Source organism: Paroedura picta, chromosome 9, assembly GCF_049243985.1.
Source record: "Paroedura picta isolate Pp20150507F chromosome 9, Ppicta_v3.0, whole genome shotgun sequence".
NCBI classification, from domain to species: domain Eukaryota; kingdom Metazoa; phylum Chordata; class Lepidosauria; order Squamata; family Gekkonidae; genus Paroedura; species Paroedura picta.
Window position 1 is genome coordinate 19,285,545 of NC_135377.1, and position 15,243 is coordinate 19,300,787.

The following is a 15,243-nucleotide window of genomic DNA, read 5'->3' on the forward strand; positions in this document are numbered from 1 at the left end:
GTAGTGAAAAGCGAGTACAAAAAACAGCTCTTATTGTCTAAACTTGTGAATTTATATTGGTGCAATTCTGTTTTAGGATTGTACTGTTTTCTGTAAGCAGAGCTGCAAATATATCCTATAGACAAGGGAAAAATTGAAAACGCTGATTTTGTAGTAAAGGAAAAGTTACTTGAACAGAAACAGTCTCATATAGTTAAATAGAGCTGGCAGCATATTTGGATTTTACTTTATAATAAATGCTGAACTATTCAATAGTATGTTATAATCTTAATAAAATCAGAGTCCAGTAGCACTTTTAAGACCAACAAAGATTTATTCAGGGCGTGAGCTTTCAAGTACAAGCACTCGAGTGTGCTACTTCAGACCAATATGGCTACCCATTTGATGTTATAATCTGTGAACCGTATTAATTGTGGATAGAATGCTTGAAAATTGCGTTTTGAAAAGCAAGATAACAATGTGGAAATACATGGGAGGATAATTGCAAGCAGGGGAAAATAAATGGCTTAATAAATCTTAACAGAACAATTCCTAAATTCCTACTAGAGGTAAACATTAAGCATGAAAAGAAGCCCTTGTCTTCCCAATCTTTAATATCATCAGACTAGATTCCCAGGTAATCTCTAGTCTTGTTGTGAAACTTCTTCAGCTTTGTAATAATTGCATGCAACCAAAACATTCAGAGCAGGAGGTCTTTTGAAAACAGAATAGAAAACAAAATTATGTATGTGCAGCATACACAGGATTATCACTATCTAATGTTGTTGATTCTTGCACAGAAATTTTGGTATCATACGTTTTGAGTAAAACATTACCTTAAAGCATTTTGCCCATTGCACATAGGAAAGTATTCCATAGGGGTTTTTTAGTTTTAGGTTTTTTTTAGTACTACTGAAGGTTTCCTAGAGAGCAGTGAATTTTGTTTTCCTGGACTTTTGCATTGTTATCTTCCCCCAGTAGCTCAGCTGCAGAGTTCAGACTTTGCATGCAGAAAGCCCCAGGTATAATATAATAATATTGTTGCCATCAGATGATGGGAAAGGCATTCTCCTGAGGTTTTGGAGGCTTGGAGAAGGCCTACAAAGCAAATTATCCAGTTTAATATGTGCCATCATTTGCCACCAGTGTCCTGCCACTATCTATGCTGGACAAACGGGTCAGTCTTTACATGGCATAGTAAATTAACACAGATCTGACGGCAGAAAATACAGTATTTAGAAACTGCAGAGGAATCTTTTAACCTTCCCAGACCCACTGTTACAGGTCTTACAGGGCCTAACTTACAAAACAAACAGAACGTGGAAGAGTCCCATGCAAAAGTGCTGAATTAGAATTTACCCAAAAATTAAACACCAGCTCACATCTAGGCATTAATAGAGATCCTTTACAATTGGTAACAGTGAAGCATAAACTAACCCATATTAATGGGTTCTAATTATGTTATAATCATACTATGATATTGTATTCCTTGCCTTATTGCTTCATGTTGAACCTCTATGGAAAGCTCTAGTTCAGGGGTAGTTGAACTGCGGCCCTCCAGATATCCATAGACTGCAATTCCCATGAGCCCTGCCAGTGTTCACTGGCAGGGGCTCATGGGAATTGTAGTCCATGGACATCTGGAGGGCTGCAGTTTGACTACCCCTGCTCCAGTTTGTAGATATTTGATCTAGCTCTCTGTAACGCAGCCCCATGAGAGACTGCAAGCTGTAACCTCTCTAATCATAATAATCACTAAGTATAAAACCCACATATTCCATATCCTTATGCATAGATTTATTTGGAATAATTTACTATGAAAAAGTGAGGTTTGACTCAGGAATGCTTATGCTGAAATAAACTTGGTAGATCTTCAAGTTGCCACTTGATTTCTCATCTGACCCAAATGGACAGTGCGTGTTTCATTCCAAATTTTCTGACCCTTTGTTGTAAGCCTCTGCATTCTGTGGAGACAGAATGAGATATGCTGTGTATGCAGAGATTTCTTAAAATTTATATCAACAGAACTGTAGCCATCAGAATATTTTTATATTATATTTTTTATTATTTTTATATTATATTTTTATTATTTTTATATTATATTTTTATATTATATTTCATATTATATTTTTATATTATATGCCCTTGCATCTGATGTCCTGGGGCCAGAGAGGCTCTAAGTTATATTTGATCAGGTGCTTAAAGAATTGTATCTCATTAATACACTCTGTGCAAGGTAAGCAATCACCTGTGTGCATTGCAGCACAGTCTGTTAGATGTGACGTTATTTCAGTAGCCTTCAAAACTTGCATTCCTGTTGAAAAGGTAAGGCAGTGACATCATCTTGAATGTTAAAAATTGTCAAAGTGAGATTCAAATGGGTTGCTGTGTTGGTCTGAAGTAGCGCAATAAAATCAGAGTCCAGTAGCACCTTTAAGACCAACAAAGATTTATTAATAGTCTGAGGAAGAGTGCTTACACTGAATAAATCTTTGTTGGTCTTAAAGGTGCTACTGGACTCTGGTTTTATTGTCATAAAGTGGATATTTGCAACTAGGCTGCTAAGGTGGTCACAAGGTAGGTTGCTCTTGTCTAGGAGATCAATTATCCAAATACGCAGACATGTGAGGATATCTAGGGAGTCCCATTCAGTGGAGATACGATATCTAGCGATCAGGATGCTGTTCTATTCTGAGGATGCTCCTTCTGCTTAGAAGTAATGAAAACATCCTGCCTTTCTGTGCCCTATCTCTCTGTTGTTTGTTGTTGTTAGGTGCGAAGTCGTGTCCGACCCATTGCGACCCCATGGACAATGATCCTCCAGGCCTTCCTGTCCTCTACCATTCCTTGAAGTCCATTTAAGTTTGCACCGACTGCTTCAGTGACTCCATCCAGCCACCTCATTCTCTGTCGTCCCCTTCTTCTTTTGCCCTCAATCGCTCCCAGCATTAGGCTCTTCTCCAGGGAGTCCTTCCTTCTCATGAGGTGGCCAAAGTATCTGCTCTCTAGCGTCACATTAAACAATCAATGTCAGTCTTCCAGTTCTCAGAAAGGCGTATGGCTTGCTGATAAAAGTAGATTCTATACCAAGCAGCCTTCAGCCCCTCAGCAGCATGGTAAAATTTTAAAAATACAAATAAATCGCCGCAAAGCATTTATTGTTATACTTACCAGAATAAAATGTCTCTCCCTTGAGTAATTTTTTTCGTTCTTGAAGGTAGTTCATTTTCAGGAGCCAGAAGTTGGAATAGGAGAGATTCATATGATCTGCATTCTTCCTAGTCACCATTCTGGGATGGCTTTATCTAGCTTACCTTAACATTTTCTCATTTGGAATTTAACACCGTATCTCTTAGGAAATATTACACCATGTGGATAAAGCAGATCTCTGTTTTTTAATTTATTTTTATTATTATTTTTATTTTTTAGTGTAATTTATATACTGCCCCTCAGTGTGACATCGCAGGGTGATGTACGTAAAACCAGTGGGGAATGGGAAAGGAACATTTGGAACAATAGGAATGAGGAAATATATAAACAGTCATAACAATGCAACATATGGGTAATCATAAACAGTTGGAGGGGATAACTATCTAACTTAATGTTAAACTAAATTTGCTTGTTCTTGATGAACTTGAGATAGTAAAAGTAGTTTCCACAGTTTTCACATCCTAGGTATCTTTTTGGTAGTATTTGGTTTGCAGAATGCTGGTTGGCCTTACTCATGCATTCAGTTATCCGAAATCATGGTTCATTAGCAATCATCTGTAACCAAAAAAACAACAACCCCATATCCCTATTGTATTCCCGCTGTGCCACCTCGAAACATACACTCAGTAATATAACTACATATACCTGCTTGTGTATCTGGAATGAGGAGAAGAGCGTCTTTCTCTACCTTCTCATAGCCAAGGGGGTTTCATATTTATGACTTAAGAACTGATTTCCCCCTCTATTGCCATGTCTGTTTGCAAGTATGACATGCCATTTCCTGCTGACCTTACTCGCCATAAATTATCCATCTGTGGGTTTTGGCATTCTAGTAATAACCTAAGACTCTCAGTGTTTCTCCTACTCATCAGTAAATGTCTTTGATGCACTGTTTCCTGCCAACCCTGTCTGCCAGGGATTATCTTTTCATGCGAGAACAGTAGAATTTACTCCCCGCAGTACTGTTGCAGTTCTTTTATGTCCTTAAAATTTACCATAGAACGTGAATAATCAGAATCACTGTAAACATGTATATTTTTCTCTAGGTGGAAGTGGGCATTTTGTTCCTGTCATGGTGGTAGCCAGGGTTTTTTTATATATATATAAGGAAAGGGGGAGAACCAATGGTCTAGAACAGGGATCCCCAACCTTTTGGCACATGGGGGCTGCATTAGCATGCTCAGTGCCTAAAGAGGACCACATCTTAAACCAAAATGTAACAGAATTATTAACCTACTTATTTAGATCAAAAGTAAACATTCAAAAGTAAATGAAGAAATGTTAACTTTAACGCAATCCATTTTGGAACAATATTTTACTATGGATACCGTTTATTTAGCTACACATGCTTACCTAGTCAGTATGATTTTTGTGGCTGTTTTCTGTTAGCTAAGGCATTGATGTCCAAGTCAAGGGCCACACAGAAAGAGGTCGGGGGCTGCATGCAGCCTGTGGGCCGCAGGCTGGGACTCCGGGTATAGAATGTAGTTTAAAAATAAGTTACTTACGCTAATACTTGATAATATAGCAGTCTGGCCCTTAAAACTTGGGTGCTCAGTTCTTCCAAGAACAGCCTGTGCTCATGTTGTGTTAATAGTGAAACAGCAATTGCCTGGGATTCTTTGATCAGTGAAAGGCAAACCTGATGATCCACTGTACATGGAATATGCTACATTTGTGTAAATTCTGCTCAGTGCATTTTGAACTACCTCTTCAAAATGTCTTTAAATACTAAGTATCTTTTTTTCTTGTGTCCCCTGCATAAGTATCCCCCTATTTTAAGAGTTTTGTTGGGAAGGTACGTGGCTTCTGAAAATTTCACTTGCCTTGTTACAAAAAATGCTGGATTGGCTTCTTAACTTGAATACTGAACACTTTATAAAATTCAAGAGTGTAGGTTGTGATGCACATAATCTTGTTCTTGTGAACACATAGGTGGGCTTTGAATTTTTTCCCAACCCTTGTGCCCTCCTCATAGCAGTCTGTATAGCCCATGGAAGATGGTGTTGTTGTTTTTTTAAACTTTCCTCAAGGCAGAAAAGATTGCTGATAGAACAAGAAATTATATTTGCTACTGTATTGAGGCTATATAGTGATCTACGAGAGTGACTATAAATTGAATGAGGAATATGGCTAAACATATCTTTTACTGAAGGATAGATCTTGGGCAACTGATGTTGAGTGTTTATAGCTTGTGGATGTACATTCCCCCCATGTACATATTTGGAGGCAAAGTTGTATGGGCTGGATTTTCTTCCTGCTGTTGCATGCACTAAATAGTTGCATCTGCATTTTCTCTTAGGGCAAACTCTCTGACCAGGTTTACAACTATCCAGAGGGTTTAGGAGAAGTGCTTTATCGAGAACAGTTCGACTTCAACGCTGAGCCACCTTGGGAACCTAGCTGATGATAGTAGGGTTCCATCTCCTAACTCGTCCATGTAAGTATCTCTCTCCTTTTTTTCTCCAGTGTTATAGCTATGTATCAGAGAGTTGCCTAGATCAAAAGTGAGTCATTATATCCAGGAGCTTTTGCTTGTCACCTGGTTTAGTTCTATCTTCTAGCATTTGGTTTACTTTTTTCCAGTTGTTTCAAATGAAAGTAGGGGTATGTGTCACGTCTGCCTCCAAGTGATATTTCTGGTATTAGAGAAAACGAGAATAAATTTAAAATGAAGAGCAAAATAAAATTTGAAAGGTGTAATGAATTGGATAACATTGTTTTTAATGTATGGCCATGCTACTTTGTTTAAATGAAGGTTATATAAAATACTGAACTTTTTTATCTGCCTTAAGTTGGCATTATTTCCACAAGTAACCATTTGAGTTCTTTTAAAAACTAGTTAATTAGTGCAGTAACAAACAATAATATATGAGAAAAGGAAAACACACAATCTATATAAATTTAAATGTAACAATGTATCCCCCTTAAACATCTTCTTTCTGTATAAAAAGCTCTACCAATGCCTTAATGAAAGCATATGGCTTAATGTCCTAGGGTGTTCAAAGTGAAGGATGACAACTAATACAGTCCGTTTTACTGAGAGTCTATCCAATTGGGCTTGAGTATTATAAGTAATACACTACTGTGTCAGTTTAGTCCTTTCTAGTAGGGACCTCCTTGGATTTCAGACTTTGCTTAGCAGATGACATTAAACAAGATGCCATTTCCAAGTCTGCATCATACAATACATCTTTTAAATATCACAGTAACCAAATTAGTGAGATCCATGGTAAGCTTGTCAATTACAAAATAACCAGAGCAACCTTTACTTGGTGCTGATAAATATTTGTGTGTGGTGAAAAAAGAATGAAGCGGGCCCTTATCCTAGAGGAGCAGTGCCAACAGAGTCAAAAATACATTGAGTACATAGTCTGTGAGGCCAGTCTGTGAGGCAAAAGCTGCCAATTGTGTAACATCACCAGGTTTTCTTTTTGAGCCACTGAGATTACTATTATACCAAATCTGTTTCACACATCAGTAGAACTCTCCTTAAACATTTTTTTACAACAAATATAATTTTCAGTCACTAACAGTAGCAGATAGAAACTAGTGATGCTGTTCTTTAACACTTCTTTAGAGAATAGGACTTCAATGAGTTTCTAAACTGACCATATTTATGAGATGAGTGCAAGATACAGGAAATTAAACCACACCTGTATATTTCCTAGCCTTTCAGTCTCTGTAATATTAAAGGACAAGGTCAAAGGTGACAGGCCAGAACTAATTTGTTATTTAAATTAATACAAGAAATGTAAGTCCACTTTAAAGGAAAGGGTATCACATTGCTAGTTGCTTTCTTGATACCAAAGTAAGTCTGATATAATTTATATAAAAATTAATAATAGGCACAGTATCTTTCCCCTTAAGGGGTCACTCTTAATGATGCTAAACTAATAGCTTTATAATTAAGTTTAATATTAATATAGGGGACTTCTAATACACCTTCCACTGATTTATTTTATAGTAACTTGGGAGCAACCCAAGAGAGGTGTTTTTTTTGCCATATACATTTTAAAATCAAACTCTGCCATTGCTCTTGGCGGCAATTATCTACTACAAAATGAATATATCTTAATTTAAAAAGAATGTTACGTGAAGCGTTCATGTCCATAATTGCTGTTTGACATAGCCATGATAATGAAGCAGCTGGCCAGAAACAATGGTCAGTAATTAAATCACTTTGTAGTTTAACATGATTTATTCTGGACAAGGAATCAAAATTCACAGTGGTCACATTTCTGGGATTTTCAAATACTCTAGCAAATTCTTCCTTTTCTATTTGTTTATTTCTAACCATGCTGAGTCTCTTGTGGCGCAGAGTGGTAAGGCAGCAGACATGCAGTCTGAAAGCTCTGCCCATGAGGCTGGGAGTTCAATCCCAGCAGCCGGCTCAAGGTTGACTCAGCCTTTCATCCTTCCGAGGTCGGTAAAATGAGTACCCAGCTTGCTGGGGGGTAAACGGTAATGACTGGGGAAGGCACTGGCAAACCACCCCTTATTGAGTCTGTCATGAAAACGCTGGAGGGCATCACCCCAAGGGTCAGATATGACCTGGTGCTTGCACAGGGGATACCTTTATCTTTAACCATGCTGATTTTGAAAATAATTTGAGTTCTTATATTGAAGACAATGAGTAGATTGAGATGTAATGGCAAATTATAGTCGTGAACTGAACGATTCAGGGGGATTCTTGGTCTCAGATTCTACCTCCCTTGTCTGAATCTGAAATAATATAATCTGTTATGAATCTGATGGTAAACCATAGTTTGTCCTTTGTCTGATCTGTCGAAGTATGGTTTGTATTTTTCTTCTGAATTAGGATTAAACTAGAATTTGGAATCCTGGATGCCCCTCGCTGAAGGAGTAGGTCAAATCATAGTTTGTCAGTGCAAATGTAGCAGCCAAGAGTGCTCCACAAAAGTATCTTCTGATTATACCCTAGTTTGCCTTTACATTTGAACCTAGTGCATGGTTTTACTGCAAACTTGTCATTTTTTCAGTCAAAGAAATCGGAAGCATTGGGGCGTGACTGTGCTGCAGGATATTGAAACTTCTTGCCAGTGTGCATAGCAGACATATTTGGCATCTGGAGCTGTGCAATCACTGGGCCTGATGTGACTGACTGAAGTAGTTGACACTTAGAAGCCAATGTAAATGCTTTCACGGACCCCAGATGCCTGATAGCACAGCCATGTGCTAGCCTGGAGTGGTCGGGATTTGCTTGAGGTCATCTGCTTGCACTAGCACTGGTGCACATTGTGTTAGTACAGTAGCCTTTGTTAATTTCACCTGTGGTTATGAAAACAAGAGGCATCCGCCTTTAAAAATCCTTATTTCCGACAACATGTATTTGAACTGTATTCAGATACCATAAACTCCAGTTTTTGTTTCTAAAGTGAATTTAGTATATTCTGAGGCTTGTACACTCCCTTTCTTTCCCCCTTGTGGGTGGAACAAATTCAAAAGGCTGTGACTTAAGGTTTAGAAAGGCCTTGCATGAAGGGCTGGAGAGAGCAGAGTAGAGGTTTGGTTTGCTTGTTAGCCAAACACACAGGAGCACATGGTTTTGAAACGCTTTGATTTCATTGGTTAATTGTGATTATCAAATTTGAATGCCTCAATAAACCATGGCTTGCTTTTTTGCCCACCTATCAAGATTCCTGAATTTGATGCTCAAATTTGGACCTCACAATGAACTCAAATTAGGTAAAAGTCAGGAAGGCTTTGGTCTCTGCCTCACACAAGGGGAAACTAGTCTGTGAATAGAACAAGCTCATTCTCATCACAAACAGGCTAGTTTATTTGTCACTGGATTACAGCCCTAGAGTACCTAATACACAATTGAAGTTTTTATCTGTCAGCATTCCTTACCTGAGTTTACATGGATGAATCTTCATTTACTTCAATCTCTTAAACTGTACAAATAATTTGTTCAAAAGGAGATTATTCTGCTATTGTGTGACACTTTTTCCTCCCATTTTTTTGTTATTGTTCTTGCCTACCCTTTCTTGTTTTAAATCAGTCTGTTGTGCTGGAGCTATATCCCACTGCTTAGAAATAACTGGTATTTGTGCTGGATTTTAAGTACTGTTTGTTGTTTTAAGAGCCAAGGTTTGGCTGGCATGTTGAGGGATTGAAATAAATACAACTGCTTGTGCAGCTGCTCAGAGGATCACTTGGTTTGCTTTCTTCACATTGTCAGAGATGGCCTGTTATCTGAATGCAGCTGACTTCAAAGCAAAACTTTGACTGTTGAGGGAAGTTTGAGAGTCTAATCAGCTTGAATGTCAGGCAATCAGAAAGCTTTTTCATAATGAATGGCATAGCCATTCTCATGATGTTTGTAAAGTGGCTAGGCATTTGGACTTTCATGGCAAGATCTGCCCTCCCAAATATCGAGCACAAATATTTTAGATTAGTCATCCTCTAAAAATTGAGCCTTAAGCTACTTCATACTACTGTTCACAGGCAAATAATGCTTGCATCTTGGGTGCGCCTAAGTTCAAAATAGCTTAAACAACACCCAGGTTTTGTATGTGTGTGAATTTAAAAGTGCCCTAATGTTCTGTTATAAAATGATTTATTGAGGAAAAAGTCAATTAAACAGAATGAAAGTGTGTGGAACAGTGTTAATTAAATTTGGCTTGTCTGGGTGTGTGTTTAAATTCCCATTAAATCTGTTTCTGGCTCCTGTTTCCAGCCTCAGCTGCTGGCAGTGAAACCAGCTACTTCAGCGGAGGGTGTTCTAGAGCTGTAGGGAGGGACGCTGCCACCGCCCAGCATGCTGAGAAGGCCAACTGCAGGCTCTGAAGTTGTATGCAGGTTCTTATGGGTAGAGGTGGTCCCTTGAATGCCCTTGTCCAGGGCTGTTAAAGACTTCAGAAGACAGTACCAGGGTTTTGAATCGGGCCTCTAGAGAGTCTAGAACATACCTGTGAAGTACTTGAACAGCGAAAGTGCTGAATGAATGCTTAGGGAAGTACAAGAATGTGTCTTGCATTTATTACTCTGTCATGTGATGGTAGAATAGGAAGTATTTGAAATACAAAAATGCTATTGACAAGGAAATGGCTAATTTTAAGGTAATGGGTCTGAAAAATGTCGATTCTGAGGGAATGCTTCCAAAATAACATTGGACTGGCATGGGTGTGTGTGTGGGGGGTAGCATATTTGGCCCTATTTCGGATGTTTTCATTGAGCAAGATCAGAAGGTGCCTTCTAGTGCCCCCCTAAGTAGAGTTAATCCCTTCTAAGTGCATTTATTTTAGTGGACTTAGTAAGGATGTTTAGGATGGCACTACCACAGCTTTATACAAAAGGTCAGTAGTGAAAATACTGTAGTCACATAAGATTGTGATAACAAATCCAACATATTCAACACAAAGCAAAACCTGTAGGAAGTTACAATAATTCCTAAATAGGGTCTGGTTTTAAAGTTTGCTTAATCAGTAGCCAAGCCTCTTCTGCTGGAATTTAAAGATTGCTCTGTATATTGATCACAGTTACATAAAGCTCCTTCTGGGACTGGATCACTGCAGACTATACATTTTGAATATTCTCTCATAACAAACGTGTATCAGCAGGATAAAAGCCGGTATATTATAGGAATACTTAAGTAAGAACCTGTGTCCCTGATGTATTAACTTGCTGCATCCAGTAGTTGTCCATATGTAATCCAACATGGTTAGTCCCGAAGGACATTATGATAATGTAGGATGTGTAGCTTGACTCTAAGTTTCAAGTGCTGATTGGCCACTGTGTGAGTCAGGATACTGGACTAGCTGGACCACTGGTCTGATCCAGCAGGGCTTTTCTTCAGTTCTTAAGCCTGTGTTATCACTTCTGTTGGCAGAAAATCTATACTGTTGATGGGCTTGTGTGCTTGGGCGTCAGAGAAAAACGTCTTTGCTTGTGCTCTTCTGCAATGCTCATTGCAACTGAGGTTTTCATTATGTCTTCTGTCAAACAGTTTGTTGCATAATTTAAGGACCCGGCTCTAAGGCTTTGCGGCCCGTCCCTTGTGTTTCTTGGTTTATGACTGTCGGCTTTGCGGAATACGGCTGAGATGAAAGGATTTCTTGAGGATGCAAACTACTCCATTGGCTTATTGGATGAAGGAATGAATCTTGGAGATGTCATTGACAACTGCATTTATGAGCATACTCTTGTAAGTATTCAGTTTTCAATAACTACTTTCACATTTCATTTAATATTTAAATAAGTAATACATTTATGCCTATATTTTCATAATTTATAACTGTATTCTTATGGAAATGGAGGTCAGTATCAGGGACAACAGTGGCTAGAGCAAGAAATATGTCCCCTATAATTGTCCTCTTGGTACTACTTGTTGGAAAAAAGTTCAACTATATATAATTTTGTGTTTTGTAGACTGGCAAAAATACCTTTTTTGTTGGTGATCTGGGGAAGTTGACCAAGCAGCACATCCATTGGCAAAATGTTATGGCACGAGTAAAACCATTTTACAATGTAAAATGTAACTCTACTCCAGGCGTACTTGAGATTCTGGCAGCTCTTGGAACTGGGTTTGCATGTTCGAGTAAAGTAAGTATTATTTTTGTTTCTGCTTATCATCTAAACTTCAGCAAATAATATCGTTATGGAATATGTGTTGATAACATTGCCATGCAGTGGCTTCTTACTTCCTGACGTGTGATATTTTTTGTACCCTGTGGTCCGTTTAAACTGGCTTAGAGGTGTCCTTCTGAAACCATTTAAGAACCTTGCCTTTGAAGCTCATGTGCTTGGTCAATCGTACTTAAAGAGACTGTAATTTCATGGTGATCTTTAAGATTAACTAAGAATGCCCCTTTGCTAATACAGTATGCATCCTTTATTTATACATTAAATTATGTAAAAGCTGTTCTCAGAAGTTATTCCAGTACTTTTCAGTAAGCATTCGAACCCCCCACCTTTGTGTTTAAGTGGGGGGGGTTTGTTTTTAAAAATCAATTGACAGGCAACTTAAGGTGGAGGTGTTGGCATTTTAAAAGTCCCGTTTATGTTAAAAAACAAACAGGTTTACGAAATGGAACTGTCTTAAATTGCTTTTGGTATATTGGAAAACTAAAATTTCTTACTGTCTCAGCATAATTTCTTACTTTGCAGCTTTAACTGTTTATGTAAATAGTTTGCTTTTTATATTTCAGACGGAAATGGCATTGATTCAAGATTTGGGCATTACTTCTAAAAATATCATATTCACTAATCCTTGCAAGCAAGCTTCTCAGATAAAATATGCAGCAAAAATTGGAGTAAACATTTTGTCATGTGACAGTGAATTGGAACTAAAGAAAATTGCTAGGAATCATCCAAATGCAAAGTAAGTAAAAATGAATGTATTTGTTTCACTTTACTGCTCTGGGATGCGATTTTAATTTTGGCTACAGTACATAGTTATAATGTTATGCAATCTCTGAAGGGAGTTTTCAGTACTTTTGTACAGAGTATTCTCATTTAGACATTTTGACTTGTTGCTATTTAAAGCCTGAGAATTTGTGCTTTAATGTGGAAACCCCAATCTTTCCAGGTGTGCTCTGGCATAATAGCTATAGTAGGTTACATCTGAAGATTCTGATAACTTTCATCAATATTATTTTATCAACGAGCTTAAACTACTTTGACTGAGAAGCTGTTTCTAGCAAGGTCATGTGAGCCAAGACAGTATTAATTCCTTAATAAATAACGTTCCATTTTCTGCCAGGGATTCTGGCATCGTGATGAGATGTATAACATAACTTGTTCAACTCACCATCTCTGAGAATTGCCTAAAAAGTCTCTTTAGCTGGGCTGGACAGTTTCAGGGAGAACAAACCCCAGTAGATGCCTGGGACATGTGCCAGTATTCCACATGCCAGTCTAGTAGTGTTGTGCACCAGCATGGCATGTCAAACTTCTGAATGACTGGGGTAGATTCAGAATGGGAAGAGGAGTAAGAGTCTGGTGATGGGTTACCTGGAATCCATCTGGTTATTGGTAAGTGTGTGCTTCTTCGAACTAGTGCAATACAAAGCATATATTTTGACCCCTGCCTTACTTAGCAGCTCACAATACTGGCAAGGTTTTGAGAGCAGTTGTTCCTCTAGGAATTTGTGCTGAAATTGGGTATCTCCTTTTCCATATTCAAATTCTCTGTATTTGTGTGGACAAGTGACATTTGTTTCCTGTTTTGATGGCCAAGAAACTGCAAATCTTTCCTATCTTCTCCCACACTAGTAATATTTACTGTAATCCAAAGCTTTGGGACCATCTGTAAAAGGAAATTGTAGACAAGTTCATGTGCATGATTGCTGCCTGTTCATAGTAGCATGCACTTGTAAATGTAGATAGTAGCTTTGGAATTTTTCATTTCTTTTTAAAACGTCCTCCCCACACACATTCCAGAAATCTACACTAACAGTGGGAAAGTAATTTTTGTTCTCTGTGTGCATGAGAGTGTTCATGGCCTGTGGAATCAACTAGTTTTATGAGTGTAGCCCCTCTCCAAAGTAAGTTTGTCCTAAATGCAGCTGTTTTGATGTTTGAGTGAAGGAATATTATTCGCAAATACCAAAATTGTCAATTGATGGAGGCACAAGGTTGAAATAAATGACCTGTCATTCTAGAGGCCAGAGACCTGTCATGCTTTCACTCACACATTCCTGTTAAATGTAGTTACCTTCTGGTAAAAGAGGAAGGCTTTTTAACCTCTACGCAAATAATCTACCAGGCAGTTCTAGTTACGAGAGGAACAAACATGACCCACAAAGTCCTTTTGCATTGAAATGAATTGTTACGATGAATGCTTGAAAAAATACTTCCTTGTGAGACGGAAAATATTAAACACTTTCTGTGTCAAATCAGCCATATTTTAAGCCTCCATTCATATTTGAACAAGGTTTTTAAAAAGCTGAATGTCACTGAAAGAACTTGTGACCATGACTTCATCTAAGGTAATGTATTTCTATTACAGCATTCAACTGACTATCTGCTACCACAGAGTCTTTAGCTGCTGCATTTCCAAACCTCTTTTCCTTTTTTTTCCCTACCTCCATGTTTTAGGCCCTAATTGCTAGTTTTCTCTCTGTACAGGATTGTTTTTATTAGGTTCCCTTGACTCAGCCACCGACGGAGTTGGAGTGTTGGCAACATAATCAACATGCTTCTGACAGTCTTCAGGCTTCACATGTGCTGATGCTGGTGTAAACCAACTGTGCCCCAATCATCTTCCCCTTCTCTTAGGCTCTTACTCCATATTGCCACAGAAGACAATGGAGGTGAAGAGATGAACATGAAGTTTGGCACCACCCTGAAGAACTGTCGGCATCTCATGGAATGTGCTAAGGAGCTGGATGTCCAAATAGTTGGTGTGAAGTGAGTAGCCTTGTCACGCCTCCTTTGCCTTCCCTTCTGTTGTGCTCATCTGATAAGTATGAAATAGGAAGGCAGCAGACTTCCAACGTGATGTTGCAATGTTCATTCTAGAAAAGTGCTAGTTCAACGGACAATCAAAATAGTAGTGTTCTAGTCACTTTTCATGCATGTTTTTGAAAAGGTGCTAAATGCTTTGCTTCATAACTATCCGAATGTTATGTCCAAGTACAACAAACAGAGTATAGGATACTAATGTAGGCTGAATTACTTGCGGGTACCTCACCAATTAGAGAATTCTTATTAAAGCGTGGTGTGGTAGTTAGGAGCGGTGGCTTCAAATCTGGCAAGCAAGGTTTGATTCCCTGCTCCTCCACATGCAGTTGGCTGGGTGACCTTGGGCACATTACCGCTCTGACAGTGCGGTTCTGGCTGAGCACTAATATCAGGGCTCTCAGCCTCACCTACTTCACAGGTGTCTGTTGTGGAGAGAGGAAAAGGAAGGCAATTGTAAGCCGCTTTGAGACTCCTTCGTGTAGAGAAAAGCGATAATATAAAAAACAACTTCTTATTCTAAATGTTTATTCCAAAGATCACATAAAATACTGCAGACTTTTTAAAAATACCGTGTTTCATTGCCCAATATAGACCCTTTAAAGTTATTATCTGATAGAACAATTT

At 38.4% G+C, this 15,243-nt stretch overlaps 1 protein-coding gene across 1 annotated transcript in view; it reads left to right on the top strand.

Annotated features, from left to right (window-relative positions):
- AZIN1 (antizyme inhibitor 1) overlaps positions 1 to 15,243 on the top strand; it is a 34,105-nt gene that overhangs the window by 5,761 nt on the left and 13,101 nt on the right. Inside the window, exons 2-6 of the mRNA XM_077351748.1 lie at positions 5,492 to 5,629; positions 11,162 to 11,359; positions 11,584 to 11,757; positions 12,363 to 12,535; positions 14,434 to 14,565. Of these exons, the coding sequence (XP_077207863.1) occupies positions 11,258 to 11,359; positions 11,584 to 11,757; positions 12,363 to 12,535; positions 14,434 to 14,565 (581 nt within the window). The 5' untranslated portion in view covers positions 5,492 to 5,629; positions 11,162 to 11,257. The remainder of the gene's footprint in view (positions 1 to 5,491; positions 5,630 to 11,161; positions 11,360 to 11,583; positions 11,758 to 12,362; positions 12,536 to 14,433; positions 14,566 to 15,243) is intronic.